Source organism: Meleagris gallopavo, chromosome 11, assembly GCF_000146605.3.
Source record: "Meleagris gallopavo isolate NT-WF06-2002-E0010 breed Aviagen turkey brand Nicholas breeding stock chromosome 11, Turkey_5.1, whole genome shotgun sequence".
In the NCBI taxonomy this organism is placed as follows: Eukaryota; Metazoa; Chordata; class Aves; order Galliformes; family Phasianidae; genus Meleagris; species Meleagris gallopavo.
In genome coordinates this window covers 819,782-847,770 of record NC_015021.2, presented here as the reverse complement: position 1 = coordinate 847,770, position 27,989 = coordinate 819,782, and the positions used below count along the sequence as shown (strand labels likewise).

Here is a 27,989-nt window from a genome sequence, read left to right as displayed (position 1 = left end):
AGTTCTGTGAAAATGTATGAAGCAAAGCGTGTGGCTGTCTCCCTAGGTTTGAAACTGAAAGGCTGCTTTGGGCTCATGCAGACAGAAACACTGTCCTCCTTGTTTTCTGCTGCTTGAGGAGCCTTTGAGATGCCAGGGAGCAGTCACAGTGCTGGTGAGCCCAGGCCAGCTGTGTTCCCTGGGTCCCCCTGTGCTGTTTCTTACTGCTGCCCCAGCCCTCCCCAGTCTCCCAGCGCCTCCTCCAAAGGCATCTTTGCAGCACAGCTGGTTGGTCAGACTGGTCCCCACGCTGTGGAAGTGTGGCTCGGTTTTTAAGTTATCATTAGGTAGGAAGAGCATTTTGTGACTTGGTGGTGAGAGTTCATGCCGAGTGCTTTCTGCACTCTGTGGGCAGGCAACAACAACCCTGGTTTTGTTTAAACACAACAGATCCAGGGGACGGAAAAGGATAAGTTTTTGCTGCTTCAACTCATGTAAAGACTGCTGCCTCGGGCAGAAGGCTGAGCTTCATCTTTTGCGTGGGATTCATAAGGCTCAGTGAAGGTGATGCTGCTGTACAGGTTCCCTGGTTTGGGAACAGTGATATTTACATTGTGAACACTTTTACCTGCCTCACTGAAGTGAAAGCTAAGACCAGTGAAACTGGAAAACAGTGAGAACCCCAAGCACACATCAGACCATGCAGCCATAGCTGTCCCTCTGTAAGAAGAGGACAGATGCAACCTGCTGCTCTCCGACCCCCCTGAGCACTCACCTTCTCAGCACGACGTGCTACGGGTGGCTGCTCCCCATCACAGCGCTGTCTGGGGCTGCTGCCTCCGGGCGGGGGCACAGGGCAGCCCCTCCTGCCATGCAGCCCCAGGGCCGCAGGCTGTGCTGCTCAGCCCCCCAGGGCTGCGGGGCGATGGGCAGGCTGTGCGTGGCTGGTGAGGCAGCAGGAGCACGGGGGAGAGGTAGGAACGTGGGTCTGCTGAGAGCTGTGGGAGCCGGATCGCCTGCACTGAGCTCCAATGTGAAGTCTTTTAAATAGGAGAGTGCTTTGTTATTTAACTGGGCATACTCAAAATTGATCTTGCCCCTGGTGACTTCATCTAGGATTTTTGCTCTGCTTTTCTGATCTTCAGAGCAAATTTTTTCCCCGTTTTGCTTCAAATGATACAGACTGCTGTCTTGGAAGCCTGTTTCATAATTGTATTGATTCGTGCAGGGAATATTGCAATATTCTGGCTTTTGGTCAGCGCAGTTGAATTCATTTTGCAACAACAGCTTGTTTTTGTATTGAGACATCTTACAGATAATACTGTTCGTGTCATTTCCAATACAGTTGTCTTCCAGGTGCTTGTTGTCGTAGCTGATTTTTAACGATGCCATTTGTGTCATGCAGTGCTCCAAGAGCTGCACTATGCCAGCACTGCTCTCCCGCGGCGTGGGGCTGATGTAGCCCTGGAAATGTCCGAGCCCAAGAGGCTGCAGCAGCTCATTGCAGATGGACAGGGAGTGGTACATCACTTCACTTCTGTCCTCCTTCTCCAGAGGATCCAGGGGTGAGGTGGCAGCAGTCTTGTAGGAATAACAAGACTCTACGTCATGATTGTCGTTTAGCAAAGGGTTTTCAGAGCTCTGTGAGCCACTGTGTCTGCTCAAACTTTCTGTCAGCGGGTTTTCACCTCCTGATGTCTGGCATCCCTCTGACACTGTCACCTTCTCATCGTCAGTTGAAGATGGATGTCTGTTGTCCCCATTAACCTGTGACTGTGGTACACAGTTTGATGCTTCGGTGGTTTCTACAGTGCCAGGCACTGTAGGTGAGTCCTGGTGTTGGCTCCCTGTCCTTCCTTGGAAGGCCACATTATCTGTGTGAGTGTAAGACTCTCTTACAGCAACATTTTCTGAAGAGGTCTGGGTTGCAGCCTTGCCTTCATCCAAAAACACCCTTAGGTGAGATGAATTAGATTCTTCCTTGCACTTTTTCTCCTGTTGAGCCTCTGTGCTAACTACCTGCTCTGGACTGGGACTGCGAGTGATCAGTGAGTCATTACACATTACATTTTCTGTCTGTGATCTGGGACTCTGCAGAGAGTCTGGGGAAGAAACAAGTCCCGCGTGTTTTCGCAGCCAGTTTATTATCCCCATTGTTAGTGAAAGTTCAGTATCACAGAGCTTCAGCAAACATTCTTTTCCTTTCCATGTGCTGTGGAAAAATCCTTGGCTGATAATGTCTATACCTGGCTGGGAAGCCATGTTTTCTTCAGCTCCAACATGAAAGCTGTAGATGGACAAGGGGATTTCAATGGCTTGTTCTGAAATGCTTTCAGATGTACACAAGTCATCATCCATGACTGGGTTTATTTTGACTTCGTTTGGGTCATAGAAGAGCTCATAAAGGGCATCTCCACTGTAGCTGTCTCTTGGAAATCTGCCTGGGACCCCAGGAGTCTGAGCTTCCTTCACTTCATCATCTTGTCCAGGAGAGAATGAATCATAGTAACCTTCATCGCTTGTGGATATGGATTCCTGGTTGTCACTTTTTGGTGTTCCAGTTTCTGTGGAGCTCTCTTTGGAATTGTCTCCATCTTTATCAGGCGGTGTCTGGGGACTTGTGGCAAGTGCAGCAGCCTGGCCTCCAGCTTTTCCCCTTTCAGAGTCGGGAACCTTCAGTACCTTCTTATCAAACAGCATGCTCTGATGCAGCCTCACTGATTTGTTAATGTTGTCCCAAAACTTTGCAAATTCAACGGCCTCATTCTGGCCGGGGGAGGCCAGCTGCTCCACACCGCCCTGGAAGGAGCCCATGACGGGGCTCTCCTTGTGCTTGCTCCGTCTCACCAGGACTTCTTTGCTGCTCTCCAGCTCCAGGTGAGCAGAGCTCTCGTCAGCAAAGATTTCCCCGCAGCCAGTGAGGGAGTCAAAGCTCTTCAGCGATGCGACATCTTCACACAGAGCATTGCAGCAGTCGTAGGAAGAGTCAGACTGCAGCTCGTTGTCAGAGCAGTCTTGGGACAAGCAGTCAGCAGCAAATGTTTCTCCAGTTTTGAAAAAGGACTTTGCGAGACGCCCAGGCATCTCACCCTTGCAGCCTGGAGAGGACGGATTCTTGTCCTTCTCAACCAGGAACGTGAAGCTCTCTGGCTTACTTTTCTTTATATGAAATATATCTCTGAGCCCTTTCTTCGATCTCTTGAGGGATATCCTCTTCCTGGGAATAGTTTTTGCAACAGCCGGTACAAAAGGCATCTGTGGCACAAAGTTCCTGTAATCGATCATCTGGCTGCTGCAGGCGGGCGGGCTGGGGTTGACCACACACTCTTTCTTACTGGTGGAACTGGACACCCCCGAAAAGCTGGCGCTATTGACAAGTCTCCCCTTGCCCTTTGCAGCAAACCCTTCCTCACAAGCCCTGCTGCTGGGGCCGCATCGCTCGCTTTTATCAGCCTCGCTAACACAGTCGTGGGTTTTACTCTTCCTCACGAGTTTGTAGGAGGCCCCAGAAGGCTTTTCTAGGCTGTTCTCACCAGCCCCGCTCCTTGCTGCTCTGCTGGAAAATCTGTAGTTCTTGTGCGTGGCCAAACACGTCAGCTGGACTTGGGCTACGCTTTGATTTCCCTCCAGAGCAGCCCTTTTGTCCTTGCCCACATCATCTCTGCTTGTAGGAGCGGTGTGTGCTGGTGGCACTTTCTCGTGTTGCACACTGGATTTTATGAAAGTCTTTCCTCTCTTGAGTTCCATGCTGCTGCTTCCTCACATCTGCTTCTGTAAAGAAAGCAGCAGAACGCAGCTACTGTTAGAGGAGGGCTGGCAGCGAGCAGTCAGCTAATGTTCTCCAAAGAGCCCACCTGGAGCAGGAGCCCACCTGCTCCAACCTGCAGCCCCAGCAGCACTTATAAACCACAAGAGACTGCAGCTGGAAGCACCATGGGAGCACGATGTGACTTGCTTTGTTTGTCACCTGCGATTTCCATCACTGAGTCATAGCACTGCATGAGAAGCAGATTAGTGAAACAGAAGGTATGTGTATGAAGGTGGCAGACCCAGGGAGGGCTCAGCACTCACCATGTGCTGGTAACTGAGGCTCTGAGAACATTCTGTTGGTAAGAATGGAGCGGTGTTTGGGTTTAGTATGAGGACTGTGCTCACAGTGAATCTGCATTGCATGTTGCTTAGCTATTTCTAAACATACTCTGATACCTGTATCAATTTAAACTTTGGTCTATGCCTGTATGGTTCAGGATTGAACTGGTTTATGTTTTCATACATATAATTACTTATTACGTTGGCTGTGATCCTTCCAGTTTTTCAGCAGTTATTTCGTAGGCACATCTGACTCTTCCCTGCCTTACATCAACTTGAATTGTAAGTCAATGGAATTGTATAAAGGTAGGTCAGGGAAGAAGGAGGCACTTCCTGAAAGCTGCCAGAGAAACCATTCTTTTAGCTGATAGAAAGCAGAACAAAAACTCTTAAGTCCTGCTCTTGACAGAGCGCGCTTTCCTTAATGAAATCTCATTAAATATTTGTCTTGTTTTGAGTTGTTTATACATAACTAAAACCACTTACGGCCATGGAACAGTGGAAAGCATACAAACAACGCAGTGCTGTATCTAACACTCCTTGACAAACCACATCTATCAGCTTTGATGAAAAGAAAATTACTATTCCTAATACTCCCTAGAGAGAGATGTCAGATCAGATCCCTGGATCCAGACCAGTAGCCAGTACAAAGTCAGCAAGGGTGACTTGAAATTCAGCACCAGAATAAGCCTTTGCATCTGCCTGGAGCCACAGTCAGAGCAGTGCTTCCTTGCACCACAACAGCTGTCTGTAGCCCAGTGAGCCAACCAGTTGCCAGGGCTGGAGCAGCAGTACTTGGCAGCATCTCATAAGGCACAGGTCAGCTGCCCAGCAGGTAGATCAGGACAGCTCATTGCCCAAAGAAGCTGCAAACTGGCAGGTAGCTGGTAGAATTTACGACTAAATGTAGGTCAGAGACAAAAGGTAGAAAACATAAGGGGACAGCATGAGCGTTCTGCATCGGGAGGATGGATGCAGTGGAAAACGTGGCGGGTGGCGATAGGTGGGGGTCTGGCGGTGTGACTGCGATGGTGGCATGTTTATTTGCATTGGGGGCTGCATGTGAGTAGTGCAGAGCATTCTTAATGAAAGCCAGTAAACATTTTACTACACTGTCAGATAGCTGCATTTCACTGATGCTGCAGAAAGCCTGTTTTGCATATTTAGAAATAGGTCACTGGGACACGACTGCACTCCTCTTCTGAAAAGCAAGGTGTGATTGAGAAGAAATTCGGTGCCCAGGACTCCAACAGAGTTGTGAAACCAGCCATAAACAGCTGATGCTAGGCTGGGTATTGATGTCCCACAAATGTCGTGTCTGTCGTCCCAGTCCCTGTCAGCAGATGTAGGTGCTGTGTCCCAACGGGCTGCCCTGCTGCTGGGAAGCTCCACAGGGCTCTATGCCCTCTCTGATTTTAGCAGGAGAGCAATGCTATGCTTAGTGCTGGGGCTGCTTCTAACCATTCTGAGTGTTAAACAAGGGTTATTTTGGTAGGAAATGGCGTTTCAGAAGGAATACATTTCTGTTGCTGCATCATTATCCTGTTTTAACAATGGCACAACTGTGGGAATCTTCCCTGTTAAAACCGTTATTAATCATGAGCTCCAGGACGGGGGTGCCAAATACCTGAGCCTGCTGAATTGCTTTTAATTGTTTTTATTTTTTTATTTTTTATTTTTTGGAAGTTGACACCCTTTTTATCCTCATGATATAAATTATCAGTGTATTCATTTCTTTTCAAATATAGAACAAAAATAATTATGCAGTGCTGCTCTCTCTCTACACTTTCCGATGCCTTCGGCCCTTCTGGTTGCAATGGCCCATACTGGGATATCAAGTTTTTGTGCCCACAGGGACACAAGGCATATCTCTAACCCCAGAAGCTGTACCAGAGCAGTTAGAAGAAATGTAAGGGGAAGTTCCCCTCCAGCAGTTATGTAAAACTGATCAAAATTATGTGAAAAACTACTCTGGACATTTTAAAATTGTACACCTGTGGGATTTCTTGACCCATGCACGCAGCTGCAGGTCTGTAGCTGCTCCTTTGAGCTTCTCTTCTCTTGGACATAACTTGCATTACCTTTCTTCTTCACATGGGTCAAGAGAAAGCAAAGGACTGATTTTCACCTTATCAAAGGAAATACATTTTGCAATTAAAAATCACTACAAAGAGCAGAAACCTGCAGAAACCAGCAGACCAAGGTTAGTTTGTCCCGTTTCCAACAAACTCTGGGTGCTTTCTTCATTTGCAACACTTCTCTGTTTTGCCATTCCTTGTGGAGCCCTCATTCGGACAGAACACATCCCTGAATCTCCTACTGCTGCAGCTGATTGCCATTTACAGTTGTGCTGGGCTTCTCAGCTGCAGCTAACAGTGCTTTTTCTCTCTCTTGGTCACACCAGCTGCTTGCTGCTGGGGTTTCACGAGCTTCTAAGTAGACAATCAGATCTGTAGGCTGAGTCCCTATGGGAATAGGGGTGGGGGTTAAATATGGGTAACGTTTCTCAAAAATGGAGTTACTTTGTGTTCAAGTTTATGCCATCTGCACAGGGTGTCTGACAGCCTTCTCGTAAACACAGGAGGGTTTCTGCTGTGTCTGTGATTCATCTGCAAGTGAAGCAAAGTTTTGGAATGGGAAGGTGAGCACGTGTGTGGGCTGGGGAGACTTGGTTTTAGGTCAGCCAAAGAAATTCCTTACAGTCCGGTGTGAGGACTGGATAGAATAAGGTAAGCGTTCTGCTTAATGCAACTCGATTTCAGATGGCCTAAATTCTACCTCAGCACAGCTCAACAGCCAGGGGGAGTGGAGAGGAGCGTGCAGCCCTGGGCTGGATGTTCAGCAGGAGGGAGATGGGTGCAGGAGGGACTCAGGCTGTCTGAACAGTGCCTCCAGTGTGTGGGTCAGAGAAGGGGCAGGCCGCTTTTGCCTCCATACATTCATGGATCTCAAGTGAGATATGGGAATTTTCTGGGGTCATCTCTCTGTGGAGGAATGGAGAAAGACTTGTTTTGACTTCTGGGCTGATGATAATAATATTATTATCTTATGTATTACTAGCTTATCTCCCATGGCAAAGGTTAGGTTCCACATCATTTACTCCTAAGAAAAATTAAAATAGATTGCTCTTTAATCTTTCAGTAACTAAAATACCAGTCCTTCTGGATGAAACTTCAGGAAAATCAGCCTGCTGAGAAAGAAGGGGTATTTGCTTCAACATAGATGCATAGATGGAAATAATAGGATTATGAAGAGAGAGTTTTCATGAACTCTCTAGCTTCAGCAAATTTGGTTTAATTATTAAGCAAAATTACTTTTCCTAAGCAGGGAAAAGTATAATTAATGTTCATCTACTCCAAAATCTTATCAGCTGTCTGGCTTGGACACTCTCTCTTGCTTGCTTGATGAGTGATTTATAACTAATTGTTTTTCTCAGAGACTAGAAGTTAGCAGAATTCAGAACACAGAAGTTGTATTTCAGGGCAGCTAGGAATGCCCTTTCCCCTTTTTCACATTCAGCCTATTTATAAAGCTGGCATGCTGTGGAGCTGGGGCTGCACTGCCTTGCTAAGCAGAGTTCTGCAGGACACCTGGGCTCTACTTTCACCTCCCTCCAAGCATTTTCCTTTTATTTAACAGAAGGCCTTATAAACCTGGCATAGTTCTCAAGTTTATTAAATTTAAAAAGAAGGCGGAAACTGTATTTGTACTGCTTTTGTGTTCTAGGGTACAGCTATGGAATGCGTCCAAAATCCCTTTTCCATAAGTGGCTTCATACCAATGAGACTTCTGATTCTGAGCATTCTGATTACCTTTGAGAATGTTACCCCTGCATTCCAAAAGGAAATGGTAGCATCATTGCATTTCTTGACAGTGTGTGCCTGGCTGGGCCATCTGAGCACATGTAACACTTTAAATGGACGCACTTTAAAACAAAGCATGTTTGAGAGCATCTCTTGATAAATGGTACAACAGGAGAGGGAAAGCACTGAGCACTGAGCCGTCTGGATCCCCACCTCCAGTGGTGAGTTACCCTTGGGTGGGTTTTGGGTTTTGCTGTGCACTGGCTGAAAGCCCGAAAGTGCATCAGCAGACAAGAGCGAGGAGCCGAGAGCCTCCGCTACTTGCAACGTCAGTGGATGGTGCTCATTAATAATGCTTAGGATCCAATCAATTAGCAGTGCGTAAAGAAGAGCTTGTGCTCCAGCGAAGTGGAGGTTATTCTGGGAATAGGACCACTTATTTACCGTCAAAACCCTTCACATCCCCAGAAGATGAGTGGTAATAATAGAAACGTTTACTAAAAACCCTGAGTATACATTGCATTCAATGCCTGCTGATGGGTGGTGAGATCCTGTTCACACCACTGTAACACTATTTCTAGTAACCAAATAAGCACAATAGTTCCTATGAGGAAAAACCAAAGAGGATTTTAAAGCTCTGCTTCTCACTTCCTCTGGGTAGTACTCATCTCTATCAGAAAACAGAAAAGAGCAGGGGGGAAAGGATGGAGGGCGTAGCCAGGGGCAGTCGTGGCTCACAATGCGGGAGGATGCTTCTTTCCAAAGGAAGCCGTGTGGCACACAGACCTGCACTGACACCGTGCCTCTCGTTGGGAGTGCTCCTCTCAGCGCTGCTGGTGGCTGTATCTCATCATTCCCCCAACCACCCATCCCTCTGGGTAACCCGGGATGCCCAATTATTCACATAGACATTTAGGTCAGGCAATGGCTTTCTCTCTAAAAAACACTTTGACTTTTTTTTTTTTTTTCCCTTATATCTTAATTCCACCAAGCAGACAAAATAAAACCTCATACTCCCCAGCAGAATACTAGAAGGATGCGTAGTTAAATGCTTAATCTTCTTAGCTATGTGCTGTAGGGAAGCCTGAGCCTTCCTTTAAGCCCTGCCAACTGCTCTGTGTAGCTCTGGCTTTTCCATAGTAAAATTAAGCATGTTCCTACTCACAGCATCCCGACAGGAGGGGTCCCAGGGGCAGAGGCAGAGCCCAGGGCAGCCCAGCCTGGTGTGAGCGGGGACAGACTGTGACAAAAGGAGGCTCTTCTTCAACAAACCCTCCACTCCCATCACCCAATTTTCTTCTGAGCCTGGAAGAAGCATAACTGCTTGAAATGTTTTTCTTGCGTCGCGTGAAAGGCAGCATCAACTCCTGCACAGGGAGCTGCCGAAGCAGCAGGCTGCTCCCAGCAGGAAGGCAGCTGAGCAGAATCCCCTGCTGCGTACCTAAAAGAGAAGCAGGGCATCTTTGCTCGCCCTGGCCAGCAGCCTGTTGTGCATTAACCCTGACAGCTTTGGCTGTTTTCAGTAGTTTATTGCTTTAAGAGGAGATTGGACGTGCGTTTATGTAAATGCAGGCATGCACTCGTCCTATGGATGGAAAAATAAGTCAAAAACAATGCTTTGAAAAGAAGCAGTCACCCCAAAAAAACAGTCTCTTGCATTCTCTGTGAGTGTGAGAGCACAGAGCTTGACATTGCACCAGAGCAAATAAGAAGGCAGATGACAAAAATCCTACTCACCACGCTTAGCACTGAGCAGAAATCCTCTCTCCTAGCCCTGCTATGAGGCTGGTCTTTATCCAGAGGCTCCAGTGATGCTTTTCAGATTCAGAGGGGCTGGACCACTGCTGCTCTCCAGTGCTACTCTCCACCCCCTTTTCCTCCTCCTCCTTTCATCCCCACCCCTTCATTCCTCCTGCTTGCAGCTTTCCATACCTTACATAGATTCTGGGCTTCCACATGTAGCTTGATTTAGGAAAGATGCATATTTCAGCCATCTGCTTGGTGTCATGGAAATGCCTTCTTTGCTAAGGAATAAGAGCCCAGGAGGTAAGCCTGGGAGTCCTGAGCCAGAATTTCACTTCCCCTGTACACCACAGCTTATTACACAGGGAGGAACACATCCAAATTAACATCATTTCTCACGTGGATTTCCATTTCTGATTAGGATTCGGGAAAAGCAGTCATAGTGTGTTCCCAGGTGGGACAGATGAGGATGATGGTGCTTTGTGAGGCTTCTGTTCATGCTAAACTCAGAGAGGATTATGTGAGCAAAGTGGTGAAGGGGTGCGTGTGAGTAGCTCAGCTGCCCAAAGCTGGAGCCTCACGCTGATATCACCTTAGAGCCAGCCTAACTTCCGTTCGGTGTGCAGTGATGTCAACATCTGATGGTACATCATCCTTCAGTATGGAGATGAATTTATTATCGTCACAAACACCAAGGGTTTAATTGCACGCTGGCATAACACTGACTTCTCTACCCCAGCCCTCTCTCCATGAAGATCTTCCAATCTGATCATATGTCCACTGACCCTTCCAGATCCCCTGCCTTCCCCTTCCTGCTTTTTAAAATACATTTCTAGGCCTCCTAAATCCAAAGCACGTGTTGTGAAGCAGTGGCTTAATCCACTGCAGCAGTTCTCCATGCACTGTAGTTTCTGAACACTGACCCATACAGAGGCAGCATCACTGCTCTGGCACAACGAGAGGCTGCTCTCAGGCAATGGAGTGAAGCAGAGTACATTCAGACAGTTCAATTCTGTGCAAGTATATAGCACATCCTCCAGCTCTCTAAGAGTCAGATGAGTGTTCTCCGAGAAAATGGTGCATCAGACAGTGAGTGCTGATATCTTCTGTCTCCCACATGGCAGCAGAAAGGGAACAAAAGCCAAAAGCTTCTCCTTGTTCTCATCTCCCATTTTCAGTGTGCTTTAGCTGAATCTTGGAGATGAGGCAGGGAAGGAGCTTAAACTTTTGTGCTGTGTAAGCTTCAGAACTAAAATGTCAGCCAGTTAGCACTGCAGGAGGCAGAGATGAGTGCTCCTGTTCAGAATGGCAGCCAGAAAGCCTCGCTCTCCTTGGTGGCAGAGGCTGGGAAGTTGCATCTTGAAAAACATCCCCAGTCCAGTCCAATGTGCAACAGGCAGAGAGCCCTTCCCTTACCTACTGAAAGGCTGGAGGAGGAGGGAATCTTCGTAGTTCTGGCAAGCAGATGAAGGGCAATCATGAGGGAAAATGTGTTAAATATAAGTTGGTTTGATGGCTTTTATTCTGCATGAAATATTTGTTCTAATTTAAGAAGAAGCCTTTCTTCATAAGTGGTATATGCAGCCACAGGTTTCAGAAGGTAAATCTTTGCTCTGCAGTGATGCAGCCTTTGAGAGCCTACAGTTGGTGCACTCTGTTTTGGAAACAGGAGACTTTACAACTTCAGAGTCCTTCTTTGTCCAAAGTGATGCCAAGGCCTGCTGGAAACACTGGCAGACATGAGATTCAACCAGAGGAATCCTGTGCCGATTCAGAGCTGAGGGCTGGTGATATTGTCCAAGAAAACCTGCAAAAAAAACATAGTTTCAGAGTTTGGACGTGAAAATCATGCATGCACATTATTTCTGTTGAGTTTCCGAACTCTGAAGAGTACATAAAAAAAGGTGTACCCAAATTTGCCACGTGGAGAGAGAAACAGACAACTGCAAGTACCTAAACTTTGCAGATGAAGCCTGCTTTATGTTCATCTCAAGTTCAATAGGACTATCCTTAATGATCCAGCATTTCAGGTGGTTCCTGTAGAAGCTCTCTCTCTAGGACAGAGTGTCACTGCTCCTCAGGGATGGGGGTAGCTCTCGTACAGGTCTTCCTGTCTCACAGATGGCACCCAGTGCTGTTTGCTGGAGCCATTAGAGGAGATTGTACTAGTCCTGATTAGATATCCAAATCTGTTCTTAGTCATTCAGATAAAGCAGCTCCTGTGATGAGAGAACTCCAGGTATTTGTTTGGGTGTTTGTTCATTTTAGAACATCCACTTGGAAAAACATTTCCATTTTCAGGGCATTTTATTCCTTCCTACAAGGGAAGTGGCCTAAATCCATCGCTAAAGCAGCACGTAGTTGTAGCTTTCCTTGGCCATAGCCATCCATAGCCTTAGTTTTCTTAGGTGTAAATCGCAGTCCCATTCCATGCACTAGTATATATGCAGTACATTGAGTAGCAGCTCACCCACGGTACCTTCATGCACTGCAGGGGAACTTTTTTCCTACCCAAATAGTTCTCAACTTACAGTTCCCTGAACTGTACTTCTCTGCTATTCCTTCATTTCAGGCTATTTCCCCATGGCTGTGGATCAGGTTCAAAAAGTTACCTCCTAGAATACCTCATCATCCTCTCTGATTAATTCAGTCTGTCCAGAATTGTTTCAAACATCAGTGGATACGAAAGAGATGGGAAACAAGGAAACTGCAAATGAGTGCAAATGAGGGGCGTGTGGAACAGCTGCCATCTGTTCAGCAGAAGCGCACTGCCCTTGGCATGGGGAAGGCAGAAGAGGACCCTCGAGAGGAGAGGAATAAGAGTTGATGGTGTGGCATGAGGGCAGCGGGGATCCCTGGTGTACAGCGAGGAGGACTGGGGGAAGGAGGAGGGCAACCCACGTGGGGGCTGGTATGGAAGCACAGAGAAGGATGAGCAAGCCCAGCCTGCCAGAGATGGGAAGGCTGCATCTCCCCAGTGTGGGCAGCAAATGTTGGCATCAGGTGAATGAAGGCAACTTTTAGCAGGAGAAACTCACAGAAAGCAAACTATGCTGTTTTATCATCTTCTCTCCTGAAAAAAATGTAACTGATCCTTTGAGCCCACAGAGACTCGGAAAAAACTGTTTGCAGAGACAGCAGTATTTGTTTCAGGGAATGACTCTCAGAACGAATTTGACCCAGGCTTTTTCCTGCCAGTGAACAAGCCAGTGAAGAGTCTAACGTCTTTGATCCAGTTGAGTTTTCTGCTAGTATCAGCTTAAAATTAATAATTGATGGATCTGTATCGGTATTTCTTGGTTTTGCAGGCTGCAGAGGATGGGTAATGGGATATGGAGGATTTTCTCTCCAGACGTCTGTCAGATGACGCCGCCAGGTTGAAGTGAACAATCTTTGCTACTTATCTGACTGTTTTCCAGGGCTTGCATTAAGTTAATTGCTACTCTGTTCTCATCTACTTGGGGAGCAGCAAAATTTAGAATTGTTATTAATAACAGTGCTTAGCACAGAAATAGAAGGGAAGGACATGGCACCTTGAGAACCCAACTGCAGAAATGTTAAAATACAAATATCCGAGTCACACATTCAAAAGTTTCTCCATTCCAGATACTTTAGAATATAAGAACAGGGGGAAATTCATTACTGTGAGGGCGTGAGGCTCTGGCACTACTGTGCAGAGTGCTGTGGGTCCCCATCCCTGGGGGTGCTCAGGGCCAGGCTGGGGGTCCCTGGACATCCTGAGCTGGGGGTGTCCCTGCCCATGGCAGGGGTGGGACTGGTGGGCTTTAAGGCTCCTTCCAACCCGAAGCAGCTTTTCGGACTGCTACTGCCATTAAAAGATTTTCACTCTCTCAAATAGGAAATAATCATTCAGCAACATTTTCTCTGATTCTGCTGGAGGAGATGCTTGTGTGATGACTTGAGGGAATGCTATAGGAAATCTTTAATGACTGTTTTGTGTGACTTCATTTCCCTGCTTAGTTTTGTATTGTTCTTTGGCAGAGTTCATAATAAATCCCTCTGAAGGCTTTGTTAAAGGCTCAGCCAGGAAACCAAAAATGGAAATACAGGTGAAGTGGCCATAGATACACAGCTTCAAATAACAGGCTGGCCACCAGTGAGGGAGCAGCTATTTCAGTGGCTCTGATGTAATAGTTTTTCAGGTGCTGAAGTGGGGATCCATGAAGGGCCAAAATCAGAAAGGCCTCCTCAGTACAAGATAAATGAGATGCTGGATAATGTTACCAGGGCAAAGTGCAAAAGCACAGCAGGCTGAGATCCACATACACAGGCAGGGATACTAAGCATTGAGCAGGACAGGCTCCTGCCTGTGTATGTGCTCCTGCCTCTGCCCTGCACTGCTGGCATGCTTTTATGTTGTATCTGTAAGAAAAAGCAAATTGCCACCCAGACTCTGGCACGGTCACACTGCAGATAACAGTCTTGTCACAGGATCTCACAAATGAGTCCTCATGGGCAACACAAAGCACATCGCAAATCCTGCCCACAAGCAAGAATCCTCTTGGCTGCATGTACAGACAGTGGGACTCACGGGAAAAGAGCACAGTGTCCAGGATGCCAGCTGCAACAGGTGCACCTTGCCATACAGTCCCACTGTCTGCCAGTCCATGTTGCAAAACAGGCAAACAAAAGGGAATTTCAAAGACGAAAAATGAAGGCTCTGCAATCACCAGTGGTGCCCTTGGTAACAGTGCCTTTGCAAATGCTCATGGCTGATGTACCTGATCAAACATTGTGGAAACAAATCTGCATGTTGGATCTGTGTCGGTGGTGGCAAGTAGCATGCCAAAACCAAGTGTCATATTAAAGAGGCAAGATGCATGTCTTAGAATAATGCACTGGCTCTTGAAAGCAGCTTGCTAGCAGACCTAGGGGTGCTGTTTGATGGTGTGTGTGTGTTTTGCTTTCTCACCTCCTGTGTGCCCAGTGGCAGTGGCCAACACCAGCAGCTTGCTGCCTGCCGCTGCCTGAGCAGTCTGCCCAGCTGGAAGGCAAAACTTCTGAACACGCACCTTGAAGTCTCTTAACAATGTCTGTAGTAAAAATACAGCATTACAGATGTAAGACTCTTCTGATAGTGAAGCATGAGCATTAATATATTTCTTCAGTTGCAGCAGAAAGAAGAGTAACACTGGATGAACTCAGTCCCTGACTGAATGCTTCATTAATGTACCATGAGTACTGACAGTGCCAAGGTCATCATTTGGTTTGCAGTTACACTAATTACCAGTTTTAAAATAAGGGGTTTTTTATAGGTCTTCTAGCTGCCAGGGCATTGTGAGCGGGGTGATTTGTCAGGTGCTATTCTTTGGGCTTTATGCTCTCATGGCATTGGCACTTCCATCGCTCTGGAACAGAACAATCTCTCCCGGCTGTTTGCTTTTTTCACAGAGGGGTTATTAAAGTTTCCAAGCCAGCTGATGCACCTAGATAGCACTCAAACACAAAGCTGTTACATTTTTCTCTTCCCAATGGACAGCAGTCCCTTTTCAACCAGCAGCATCGTGTCAGCAGAAGCCAGCACAGCGCTGGGGGCTAGGAGCAGCACACCCATGGCCAGGAGCCTGGAAGCATGGCACTGAACTGTAGCAGAGTGGATGCTGTGATCTCCTGTATTCCTATGTGCTGGCAGGGCTGGCAAACCTGTGAAATAGGACACAAGAAGGGTAAGAAGAAGGAGAGCAGCTCAGTGCTCCATCGCAACTACGTGGTCTGTGCTGGCAGAGCTGCACAGTCAGTCATCTGGAGATGGCCAGTGTTCAGACAGCCTGGCCCATCCCTGCACAGCAGACTGGGCAAAAGGCAGCCACAGAGTGGCTTTTTCCTTTTGCCCATCAATGAGTTCCAGCCAAGCAGGAAGTCTGGGCTGACACGTAGCTCTGTGTGTCGTCACAGAAATGGCACGAGTGGCAGAATGATGGGGACCGTGATTTCCTCACCTGTTGCTCCATCCCTACGTTCTGAGTACCTGAAATGTCACTGTGCCTCGTCATGCTGCAGGTCTTCATGACCTAAACGTGACTTTGAAGTTGTGTGTTGTTTTGCCTGATGTGTGCTGCTGTTCCACCCAAAATGGTGCTCTGATGGCAGTAAGGAGATGGAGACCAGGCTCTCCACAGCCCAGCACTCAGCTATTCTCAGTGCCCCAGGGCTGTGGGCAACAAGCCACAAGAGACAAGAAGAAAGAAAAAAAGGGATCACTGCAGACAGGTAAGGGTAGTAGATACCAAAAGCAGACAATCAGTAACAGGTTACAATGTCCCAGAACAGTAGGTTTCGTGACAGTGCCTCAGCTATCAATCAGTACATCATGAGGAAATTGGAAAACAAACAGAAACATCTTCTGTTAAAAGGGCAATGGTTCATAAGCTTTAATGCAATGGTAACTAAAGTTTGAGAAAATGGTGAAAACCTAAATTTTTGTCCAGATTTACTGAAATTCTGGCTGTTTTCCAGCTTTGTGATGGATTCCTGAGTAATCTTGCAGCTGCTGCAGGACCTGGCTGCAAGCATAAACCTGAACCTCTCTGAAATGGCTCAATGGCTCCAACATTTTCTATATTACTATATCTATATTACTGTCCTTTGACCAGAGAATCTGGCTCAGAACACCTAGTATCTCTGCAGAAGGTACCGAGTAGCTACCCGATGCATTCAACCACATAGCAGGGATGCAGCACTACGTAGATGTTCTTGCATTTCCACACCATCCCAGTGCTGTCCAGTAGTTGCACTGTGCCTTTTTTGAATGTGAATTAGAGAGAACAAAAACTGAAACTGGGTTATTTGATTCTTTTTTTTTGGCTTGTTTGTCTTAAAGAAAGCTTCCTAAAGTGATCAGTCAAAGGAAATGAATTGTAGGAAATACACATTTTGTAGGAAATGATCCTGCAGCAAGCAGGCTTGACTGTTCCAAAGGTGCATGAATGGATGCTGCAGCGGCCAAGCAGGAGCCTTCTGACTGGAACGGGCAGCTCAAAAAGTGCGTTTCCTGGGGTGCTAAAAGGAAGAACGCCTTTGCTCAGGATGTGGTGCGAAGACAAAGCGACTTTCCACTAGATGGCCCTCCACATCAAAGCTTGAGCACAGCCTGTAGATGGGCAGACGGTTTCTTGGCTTTGAATTTCATTTTAAGCTTGTCAACAGCAAGAGATTCAAAGAGTCCCAAACTTTCTCTTCTGTGATTCATGCAGACAAACTCCAGGCCCGAAACCAGGCAGTGCCATACCTGCAACTCTATGCTGGTATTAAATACCTTGTGCTTTTTACTATCAACCCATATTCAGAATATCTATACTTCAAATCCTCACAGAGTGCATCTGGGAGGTTATCTGCCCACAACCTGCCAACGGGAGGCTATTTTGTAGGTTCTTCCTTAGAGTAGACCAGAGAATACTTCCTTACATTTGTTGCTCTGGGGCACAAACATCCAAACATCACCTTCCTGTCTCTCTTATGCTCTGCTGATCTGCCTGCTGTTTAATTGCAGGATGCTTGACACAAGTCTCATCTTCTTGCCACGAGATCCTTGCACACACAGCCCTTCCAGCCCTGCTTCTTCCCAAGGGGGGGCTCACAGCACAGGAGTACACAGCTTCAGAGTTTTGTAATTGAGCCTGGTTGACACATAACAGTGACTGCACTCAGTCCTGTTGGTCTGCAGGTGCTGACAAAGGGAGTTTCATCAGGGAGCTGGCCAGAATTTAATGCAAAACAGATCACTGCTGCTACCTGGATGACTTCTGCACTAACGGCTGGTCAGTGCACCTGCAGGCTCCATTCATCACTTTAAGAGATGGAAACGCACATGGGGAAGTGTGAGACCAAGGGTAAGGAGTCACTGAGTTGGGCTTCCTAATGTTTGGGGGTAAGGAAGGGTTTGCGGACTAGGTTTGTGGGTCAGAGGTGGCACTAGAAAGATTCCACAGAACAGTTTTGCATCCTGCCTCAGTGCAGCATGCATAGCCCGGAGCTGGGAGCTCTCACTGTCTTCAGTCACTGCTGCTAATAGTGGAAGCCAGGTAAGCAAGTTTGGGAAAGTCTGCGCTAGTACAAAAGCAAATGTCTTCCTTCTCATTTTGTGAAGTGACATGTGGGCTTTGGGTCTTAGGCTGCTGCAAAATATGATGCAGGCTCAGTACAATTTGAAATTAGTTGTTTGGCTGGAAAAGGGCAAGCAATGGTACTAACAACTGGTGCCACTGAATTCAAGCTTTCACTAATAGGGTGTAATGTAAGTACAGAACAGTCATCAAGCAATGCACAGATGGATTAAGAAGTTGATACTAAGTGCCTACAAAGAAAAACAAAACAAGGAAATGCATTTTGAAATGTATTTTTGTGAGTAGGCAAGAACTAGAATATTTCCTGGGGAGGAAATGCAGCCACTTCACAAGAGTGCAGCTGTGTATCAGTGTGGGCCCTGCTGAGTTCTCTTTGTCTCACTGTGCTGCCTTCAAGGGGCTGGGATCAGTTTCTTTTGCTGAGGAGGGTGGTGTTTCTAAATGGTATTATGATAACATAATGAGAAATCAGAGGAGCTAAGTCTTGACAAGGCATCCAGCTCTAGTTAATTAAAATAGAGAAGTCCTACCGTGGTGCCAAGGGAAATCACAGAAGCACAGATGGGGAGATTTGATTGCCTACTGGGGATTAGCATGGTTAGTGCAGAGGTCTTAAACAAACAAAGGGACAATCTGGACAACTTCAAGGCTGGAACAAGCAGAATCAGCAGCTGGGAAGAGGTGTAGATGTGGATTGTACGTAAGGCAGTGTGGATTTACAAAAGAAAAGGCAGCCCACAGTGTTAGCCCAACATCATATTTATGGGAGTAAAGTCTGGAAAAAAGGGTATTGTCATGATTCTTCATGGTAAAGGCAATTCTATCCATGTGTAGCAAAGCCAGGTCCAGGCCAGCCCTGTGTAACAAACCATCCTGAGCCAAACGGTTCCCAGTCTTCACAGGCTGGTTCATCCTTCTCCACGTTACAAGGCTGAGTGGTCAGAGCATCTGACATCTCAGCATGAGAGTCATGGAGTTGCCTGTCACAGCTCTTCTGAGCTCCGGCAGCAATAGCCAGTCTGCCCCACATGGCAGAGGAACATATACGGGATGAGGCTGCAAGTGGTATTTGCTGCTCAAAGCAGCCAAAATCCTCTTGTATCCAGTCTCCAAAAAGACTGTAGTGCAAAAATGTAAGTGGATCATAGAAAGGCATCTTCCATGCTCTGCTTGGTCTGACAGCCAGGAGCCAGGTACGTAACAAAGAGAACCATGGGGAATGGATAAGGGGGCTTGGGAACGTGTGGCCCACACTGGACCCCCGCTGGGCCCATAGCAGGCTGTGCCTCTCACTCAGCACACGCTGGCAGTAATCTCACTGCCATATGGTGGCTGTGTCTGGCACCTGCTCCCCTGTGTGAGCTAAGGTCAGCATCTCTCCGCAGGCACAGGAATTTTAGAGACCCAGTGCTGCTTCAGCTCCTGTGTCACCCGGTACTGCTGCTGTGCCCCGGAGCTGGAGAGGCCCCTTGGCCTCCACAAGGGCTCCTTCCCCAGATGGGCACCGTGCCTTGCACTGAGCACATCCTGCACAGCGGGCACCACTCCTCGCAGCCCACCATCAAAGGCATGAGCAGGAAGAGAGAATGCATGTATCTTCTTTCACACTGCCTTTCTCCTCCCACTCCTGCTTCTGCTCCAACTCTACCAGTCATGAGTGGTGTTCCCCAGGGGGTGGTACTGGGGCCTGTCCTGTGCAATGTGTTTATTGATTACCTGGGGGAAGAGATTGAGTGCACCCTCAGCAAGTTTGCAGATGACACTAAGCTGGGAGGAGGTGTTGATTTTTCAGGGAGTAGGAAGGCCCCTTTTTGAGAAGCTTTCTCTCAGGCGAGGGAGCTTTCTCCCTGACCTGGATAAGGAGTCAAGGAGCCACAAGTTCAGACATGTATTTCTAGTTCTGCTCATAACTGCATGTGATCTCGAACATGGAGTTTATCTGATAGCTGATAAATCCTCAGGTTAGAGAACTGTGCTAATGTTCTTTACCTAAGGTCTTATGTTTATGTAAGTAACTCCCATTTGCATCAATGTTGTATACAGTTTGAAATTCTTTTAGAATTACTAGACTGGCGAAAGTTCCTCTCTGTGAACTAAACAACCTTTGAGAAAGAAGACTGGTATTTTAAAAACAGGCCTTATTAAGAAAGCCGTTGATGCTGTTTTGTAAATGCATGGCTGAAAAAAGGTACACAGGACAGATCCTTCAATCTAGCAATCAGTGCAGGATGCTTCTCTCCTGGAGGAGAGCAGGTGGCACCTGGGACCTCTTGGCATTTCTTTTTCTGAGGTTGTATAATTTATTTAGCCTTTTATTAACACATTGGTCATACATTCCAAAATCCTGTTCTTTTGACACCCAGCTTAGTTCTCAATATTGCACCTGAAAAGCAAGTTTGGTACAAACTTTGTCTTGGCTTTGTAATCACCAAGGTGATGGTGTTTGGAATCAGAGAAAGTGATTTAGCCTCAGACTTCTTCTCAGCCTCTCAATGCCCTCTGTTTTCTTTGGGAAACTCATTAAAATTCTTCAAAGCACATTCTAATCCCTACTTTCTTCTCCTGTTTTGTCTTTGATTTGACCTTTAAAATCACTGTGATCTGATTTTAGTTCTCACACTTGTTTCTTTACTTCCTTACCTCTATTAAGTGACAAGCTAGATTTGTGAACTTTGTACAGTTACAAGGGCAGTGCGTGTGCATCTTATCTATAGCAAATACCAGGCAAGGCATGGAATAGCTTTCAATAATTCTGGAGACAAGTGGAGACAAATAGCTGAGGCACAGAGATAGCTGGAAATCAGGCTGGGACAGTCAGGCTGTATGGCTCCAGCTGGGGTCCTGACGTAGAAGACTTGCAGAAAAGCTAATAGGAAATATTGAAGGTTTATAAAAAAGTTGTCTTTTAACTGACTTCCTATTAGAACGAGGAGAAAATTAAAAAACCCAATCAGAAATACAGTGTAAGTAATCTGTTCTGACTCCTTGTTTGGTGCTGGCAGTTGCTCATTTCTTCACACAGAGAATACAGACATGACAGGACACAGTTACAGCTGGTAGTCCCTTCCTGCTGGCAGGAGCTGGGCTGCTCATGGCATTCAGCTCTTCATAGCACAGAGGACTTCTCCAGCCCTCACTAAGCCCAGAATGGGGGCAGTCAGGGAAGGAAAGCAAAGGAACTGGTGCAGCACATGGAGGCTCCTGAGGTCAAAGTTCTGTTACTAAACCTGGCTGGAAAGATCACCATGAAACAGCAAAGCAGTGAAAATGTTGATTTAGTTGGATGAAGCCAAGGCTGACCAAAGGCCTTTATGTGCTGCTGTCCCTGGGCTTGCAGCCAAGCAGATCAGTCACTGGGGCAGACACAAAGCATGGCATCATTTCTCAGGCCAGGACCCAGCACATGATGCTGGAGCCAGCAGCCTTGTCAGCATCCAGCCTAGTGCTGAGCTGGCTACCTGTTGGCACCCAGGAATCCCAAAAGCAAACACGAGCATGCAATGTGGTCACAGAATTCCTCTCATAAGACAGTCTCCTGGGATGCAGGGCTGGGGAAACCCTAGCATTGCTGTGGTCAGCTTCCCTTTCCTGCACAAGTATGGCCACGGCAGCAGTAGGGTTTCAGTCCTGGTGAATCGGTTAGACTGAATTCTGCATGAAATGGGAAGCTTTCCTGTGTGTGCACAGTGAAGCCCATAGCAGCTACTGTAAGACAGCAATAGTTCTGACCTTTTCTGTTCAATTTAACAATATCTGTTTATACTCAGTATCAGACTATGATAAAGTACAGTCCTTGCTGGATTTACAGTGCTCAGTATGACTGAATGCATGCCTTCTTAGATCTCCCAAACTCAGCAGATAAGAGAGTTAAGCTTTCACTGGGATACTGGCTGAAGCAGAAATGAGTAAAGTGATTAAAAGCATAGTATTGTTTGAAAATCAATACAGACTGTAAAATAAGAGCCAGAAGAGAGGTTGCTAATACGATAGGTCTGAATCAGCAAGATACGTAGAAAGTGCATCCACCTAACAAGTTTACCAGAGAACATTAAAAAAAAAATCAATAACTAGAGCATTAAGGGCAGATTTACAGGAAATTGCAGGAGAACCATCCGCACAACAACAGTGAGGCAGCTGTCTAAATTCAATATGCTCTGGAGTGATCTTCAGATTCACCATCTCCTTGCAAGTAATCTGTTGCCATCGCTAGGCTGCGGTGGGCAAGTGCTGAGTGCAGGATAAGCAAGGCTTTGAACCTGGGGTGTCCCACAGGTGCTGCAGCACTCTCTACATGAAGGCTAAGTGGGAGCACTGAGTATTTCCCATTTGCTGGATGCAAACCTGCTTCCAAACACTGCAGGACAACTGGCAAGCTCATTCCTTTGCTTACACTTTGCACCATATACCTGCTTACTCTTTCACAGCTGCAGAAGTGGATTCTTCAAAGTGATAAAGAATTACTCTTTTGGTAAATTCTCCCATTTCAGTATCATAACTATAGCAGAACTGAAGTTCTCTGCACAATACTGCTGTAACAGATTGTCCTGCAGCCATTGCTCTGCAGGGGGATCAATGGAGAACAGGTGAAGCTTTGTCAGAGCTGCCTCTTTTGCTTTGAACCTCGTGGTAGAGAGGATGTCAGTGTTCATTACCCTCCCAGTATAGCTGGAGCACCAGACCGGTGATAATTACTCTTAGAGGAAGGAGTGACTCTGCTATAAGGAGATTTTCAGGCCTCGGGAAAAATATTTCTAGATTGAAAATAGTAACTACTTGCTAGCTCAAAAACTCTAAGCAAACAAGTCCTTGAGATATGCATTTATAGAACTACAGTGATATTACACAGCAATGCTTGACCGCATTAGCCCTGTTGAGTATTGCTGAGTATTGTTTTTGCATTTATTTTTCCATCATCCAAAAGTGTGCAGTTGAGATGACAATGAGTTTGTTCACATTGAATCCTAACCAGCAGCTGGAAAATATCTGTGATTTCACCTAGAATCTTCCTGTTCATATGGCACCCTTAGAACACCAGGGAGGCAGGGTATACTTCTGCTGTTAAAAGAAGTCTGAAATTTTAGTGGGAAGTGATTTGTTCATGCTTAGTTTTCTTGGGTTTTCTCCTCTCCATTTTGCAAGAATAGTATAATTCAACAGTTTGAGTGCTTGAGTGCTGCTTCCTCCTTAAGGTATTAGCTGTACTGTGGCTTGTTGGTAGATACAGGGTAGGATCCTGAAGCCAAATACGTCGTCACATCAGTACTGTTGACATACTTTTCAGTGGAGGCAGGACTGAGCCAGGGAAGAGTCCCCTTCTGTTTTGCCTACCCAAGCACCACAGCCACTGAAATGCTGCTCTTAAAATGATGGTTGTTTTTCCTTCTATCCCTTTGTTCCATATGGTGCAGCCAGTCAAACAGTCCTAACACACGGCTCCATGAATGCCAGCATGGTGCAGAGAGATGAAATGTGCACAAGGCTTATGACAGACACTGAGTTTCACAAGCTGTCTGCTGTGTGCTTTGGCACGCTCTGAGGCAGCATGTCCACTGCACAGCACGTCCTTCTGTGAGGTGAGATGGCACCACCTCCCATGGACAGAGCCGGACTGAATTGCTGCGTGCTGGCAGTGTTCATGCATGCTGGTAGTGCTGGGGAAATAATGAATAACAGTGATGGCGTTCTAAGGAGCGAGCTGCATTCCCAAGGCTCCTGCAACAACAGTAGGATCCATATTGGTTGAGAGGAGGAGGAATGTCACAGCTGGAAAAAGAGTTGGATTTGACAGCGCTGAGTCTGGGAGGTTCTGATGGGCTTGTCAGGAGGGTTTTCTGAACTTAAATACCTGTATTTTTAAAGATAACTTCAAAACAGTTGGGCAGGCAGCAGATTTCAATGACTACATTTTGACTGCTATCTTGGCTTGCATGAGCACTATGTTTCAAATACTGAGAGAAATCCTTTGCTGTTCACCATTACTTAAAAAGCTTCAGGATTGCCCTGCACAGCTGGCGAGAAGAGCACCTAGAGCAGGGAGGTGACAAGCCTTTACTCTATAAGGGGATGCTGTAGCAGCAGCGTGCTGCTTGGTGTGGTTTTCAAGTGGGAAGTGACTGCAGAGGTGTGGGTCGTGAAAGAAAATAATGCTGCTATGGCAAAGAAGACTTTAAACCACAGCAGAGCAGTGTCGAAGCAGCCTGGTCAGGTGACAGTCATGCTTCCTTCCTCCTTGCCCTTCCTGCACCGCCATGGGCTCTTTGGAGACTGTTAAGCACTTTCTACAGGAATTGCATCTTCAGCACAGGGCATGCATCAGTCGTTCCTCACAGATGCAAAACATGAGGAGCAGCAAGGCAGCAAGTGGGATTTCTATATCCATAATAAGGAGATGTATTGCAGGCAGCTGGTGCTGCTCCTGTGCTGCCTCTGGCAGGGCCTGGGAGGAGGAGGGAGGAGTGTCTGTTTGTCCTGAAGCACAGTGGCCATTTCTCTTCTCCCTGCTCAGGAAAGTACTTTGTTTATCTCAGGGATGTGGCCACCCAGAGAAGTCAAATCTCATGCTGTTCTTTCATCTGCTTTGAAAAAATGACCTAAGACTGTGTCCTTCTGTGTTTGTTTCCTGACAATGCACAGACACTGCACTGCTGGCATTCAGGGCAACTACTATCAGAGAGGTGAAGGCCTTATTCTTGTTTAAGGCATGCACTACAGTTCATTCATTGCATACCAACAGCCCTAGCAAATAATTCAGAATGAGCACTCTATCATACACCTTTATTGGGAAAGTTCTTCTTTCTCTGCATCCATTTTAATCATTGCAAATTTTCTGTCATGAAGCCTAGAGCATCTTCCTCACCTCTGGTTTTATCCCTCTCAGATCCAGCTCATTGCCCGCATGCTCTGCAATTTTCCTAGTTTGAGACACAGCCAGTCACTCCCTAGCTTTGGCCTGTTATAATCTACTTCAAATCCACCAATCTTTTCTGTATAAAATTTTCTGTGCAGTATCAATACATAAACTCTTGTCATTTGCTCTACAACACTCAAGCAATGTTGCTTACTTTGCATCTTTTTTGACTGACTAAAATGTTAATAGCCAATGCTGAGCCTATGAAAAAGAACAGCTTTTCTTCTGATCAGATCACTCCTGGGAGAACATAAAGAGTTCTTTTTCCACAACCCAGATCCTTCATATTCTCTTGTTGCACACCAAGCTCTGAGATCTGGAGGTAAAAGCAGTGCAGCACAGCAAAAGTGTGCTGGTCAGCAGGCAAAGCATTGGTCTCCAAAAGACCATTGGAAAGCCAGGTGTGCTGCAGGTATGCTGGCATGTTACTGCGCATGTCGCTCATCCCAACGAGCTACAGACTGTAAGCCAACCAGTGAAGAGAATTCAGTATTTGTATGCATTAATAGAGATAGGGAAGGCTTGTTGTCCATAAATAAGACGCTTTGATTCACTCCTCCATAAATAGAATCAATTAATTCATGAGAGCCACTCTGATACAATTTTACAACAAGATTGAAAGCCATCTCTATTGATCTCTTCAAATCAATTGTGCTGTTCAATGCGAATTGGTGCAAAGCATCACTTGGTCATCTTTATGACTCTCCTACATCGGTACACTTGGAGTGTCATCTGTATCATTTCACATCTGCCGAACTGAGCAAATATCCCATCTGCCTCATTGGAGTGATAATGTTATGAGCTCAAACTCAGATTATGATAATGAACAACCCACTCATTTCTGATCAGAGAGCTAGCTGAGGGATTAGATTATTTTTTAAAGCTTACAAAGGTTCTCTACTAAACATCAGGTTTTGCAGAAAGAAAAGTAACTCTTCGCTTCAGGAAAAATCATTTTTTGGCACCGCAGAATTTGCTTACAGGTTCCACTTGCTGTCGAAGAGCCGACAGAATTGGCTGGGAAGTCTTTTTGCTTCCACAGGCATCTGCCCATCTAAGGACTCAGCACAGAAGATCTTGCTTTTCTCCAAGTCAGTCCTATAAAATCCTAAGAAAATGAGCATCTTCTGTACATCCGTCATAAGGATGAATGCATCCCTCCAGAGACAATCCAACATCTCCTCAGATTTGGAAGTTTCTTCATATTATTTGCTGGAGGAATGGACTCTCAACACACCAGACACAAACGTGAAGATGTTTTTAATCCCTCCCATCATTTGCCTCGTGGCAGGTGTCCTCATCATTCCTTCCATCTTGTTTGTGATCTTCTCTAGGTTTAACATCCGCCAGGAGACAAGGTACATGCTGCTGGGGAACGCTCTGCTGTGCGACCTGCTCTACCTTTTGCTCTACACCCTGTCAGCTGTTCTCAGTGCAGCACATGTAAGCCTCCCAAAGGAAGCCTGCATTCTCCAGTTGTTTTCACTGGCCGTGGCTTACTGTGGAGGATTGTTCACAGCTGCTGCGATGGTTTTGGACACGTACATAGCTATTCTGTTTCCTCTGCGCTACATTGCTATTCTGCCTTCTTCACGAACAAGGAAAGTGATTGTATTGCTCTGGCTCTGTTCTGGGGCTCTCCCTGGGGTTTTCTTCCTGGTGCTATCCAGCACTCACAGCTTTGTGCCCTGCGTCCTGGAGATGTGCGCCATTCCAGTCATAATATTGCTGACTCTGAGCGGGACCAACGCGGTGAAACTCAGTTTCTGGCTGTCTGCTATGGCTATCTTTCTCTTCCTGTCCCTAATATTCTGCTGCTATGGCGTTCTTTATTTTAAAACCAGGCGATCAGGTATATGGAAGAGCATCTGCTCCAGAGCCAGCGTGACGTTCTTAATGCACAACACTGTGTTCTTCTTTTATTTTTCTCCACTTTTGGTTCTGTTCGTGGAATCATTCTTGTACGTTAACATTGTCATTGGACTGCAGACATCAATTTGGATCTCCCTGACGATCTGTAACGTCCTGATGATTTTGCCTAAAGTTTTGTTCCCCTTTCTGTACGGGCTTCGATATAGAGAGATCTCAGCATCTCTCAGATCCCTTGTCAGAATTAAGCGTCTTCACCTGGTGTCACCTGCTCCATTGCCATCCTGAGGCAGCACAGCAGACAGCCGCATCCTTGCCTCATCAGTGTGTAAGCCTGGTGGCAATCACTCAGCTTCTGTCAGAAGGCCACAGGTCTTTCATCACATCACAGCTGGGATTGCAGCAGATGCTGCCCCATGAAGTTCCAACCTTCATTCTGGTGTTGGAGGAGATAATGAGTCAAAGTCATTTCCACCCACTTGTGGCAGATGCCCTTCTGGAAAATAGAAAATGAAAAACTAGATGGTGTGAAGCAGAGGGGCGCAAAGCAAAGGGGGTAGCTAGAGCTCCTGACAGATCACCTACATGAGCAAGATCCTTAAACAAGTGTGCTGGGAGCAGAACCACTGGTTTTTTTCCCTGACAATGTATTCTTGCAAAGTTGGTAACTGACATCCTATTCTATAAAACATTTGAAGGAAGGTGCATCTGCAGACCGCAGCGCCATGCTGCACCGCATGCTGTGCGTTATCCTGTGTCTGCCAAACAATGTGCTCCCATGGAGCTGGGCTGCTGGGCAGCCTCGGGGGCAAACGAGGGGCACTGGTGGCCACCTCATTAGCTGAAGCAACTGCTCGTGGAGTTGCAGGCTAAAAATATCCCTTCAAAGAGAAGTGATGTTGTTTTCAGTCTAACCGAGATTACCCGAGATCTGTTTTGTAGCATGTTCTGCAAACTGCCGTGTCAGCACAGCTGAGGGGAGATACATTTTGTTGTGGAGGTGGGAATGAGCAGGGACGTGGTGGGGCTGTTCTGTGAAGGGACCTCCTTGTGTGAGAGCATCTTGAAGCTGAAGTTGTTGCAAGTGAATAAACCATCTTGCATGTTTGTTTCACTCATGGCTCTGTGCTTCCCGTGTGTTTACCTGAAGGAAAGTTAAATCACTGAGTAAGTACTTTGTTTTCCGGAAGAAAAAAACTCTCTTCTCAATTGTGTTCAATAAAAAAGTAGGATCTCACAGCTGCTTTGATATTCTACCCAGATGAAGGTACTGCAGACACTGGCCCACACCAGCTGTGTTTGTATAAGGACTTTGGTTGCAGCCTATGAGGAGGGTCTCCTACAACACGGGTAAGGGTGGGAACAACACTTGTGTGCTTGGCCAGGTGCTTTCAGCACATGATCAGGGCAGGAAGGTGTGAGGATGCACCCTCCAAAGCTCAGTCCTGGGCCACATTGGTACACCTCTGCCTGGTGGCAAGAGTGCCAATAACGTACGGGATGTTCTCCATGGAA

At 46.5% G+C, this 27,989-nt stretch overlaps 2 protein-coding genes across 2 annotated transcripts in view; one reads left to right on the top strand and one right to left on the bottom strand.

Annotated features, from left to right (window-relative positions):
* The window catches only part of AMER3 (APC membrane recruitment protein 3), a 33,876-nt gene extending 24,156 nt beyond the window's left edge, over positions 1 to 9,720 (bottom strand). Inside the window, exons 1-2 of the mRNA XM_010716350.2 lie at positions 9,609 to 9,720; positions 755 to 3,750 (exon numbers count right to left, since the gene is read on the bottom strand). Coding sequence (XP_010714652.1) covers positions 772 to 3,726 — 2,955 coding nt within the window. The 5' untranslated portion in view covers positions 3,727 to 3,750; positions 9,609 to 9,720 and the 3' untranslated portion in view covers positions 755 to 771. The remainder of the gene's footprint in view (positions 1 to 754; positions 3,751 to 9,608) is intronic.
* Positions 9,721 to 18,740: 9,020 nt separating this feature from the next.
* GPR148 (G protein-coupled receptor 148) lies at positions 18,741 to 27,613 on the top strand. Its single transcript, XM_010716349.3, has one exon. The coding sequence runs from the start codon at positions 25,722 to 25,724 to the stop codon at positions 26,760 to 26,762; it is 1,041 nt and encodes a 346-aa protein (XP_010714651.1). The 5' UTR covers positions 18,741 to 25,721; the 3' UTR covers positions 26,763 to 27,613.
* Positions 27,614 to 27,989: the final 376 nt, after the last annotated feature.

Bases quoted from the DNA above. Each gene is read 5' to 3' on its own strand.
- GPR148 (XM_010716349.3), top strand. From the start codon at position 25,722: ATGAGCATCTTCTGTACATCCGTCATAAGGATGAATGCATCCCTCCAG.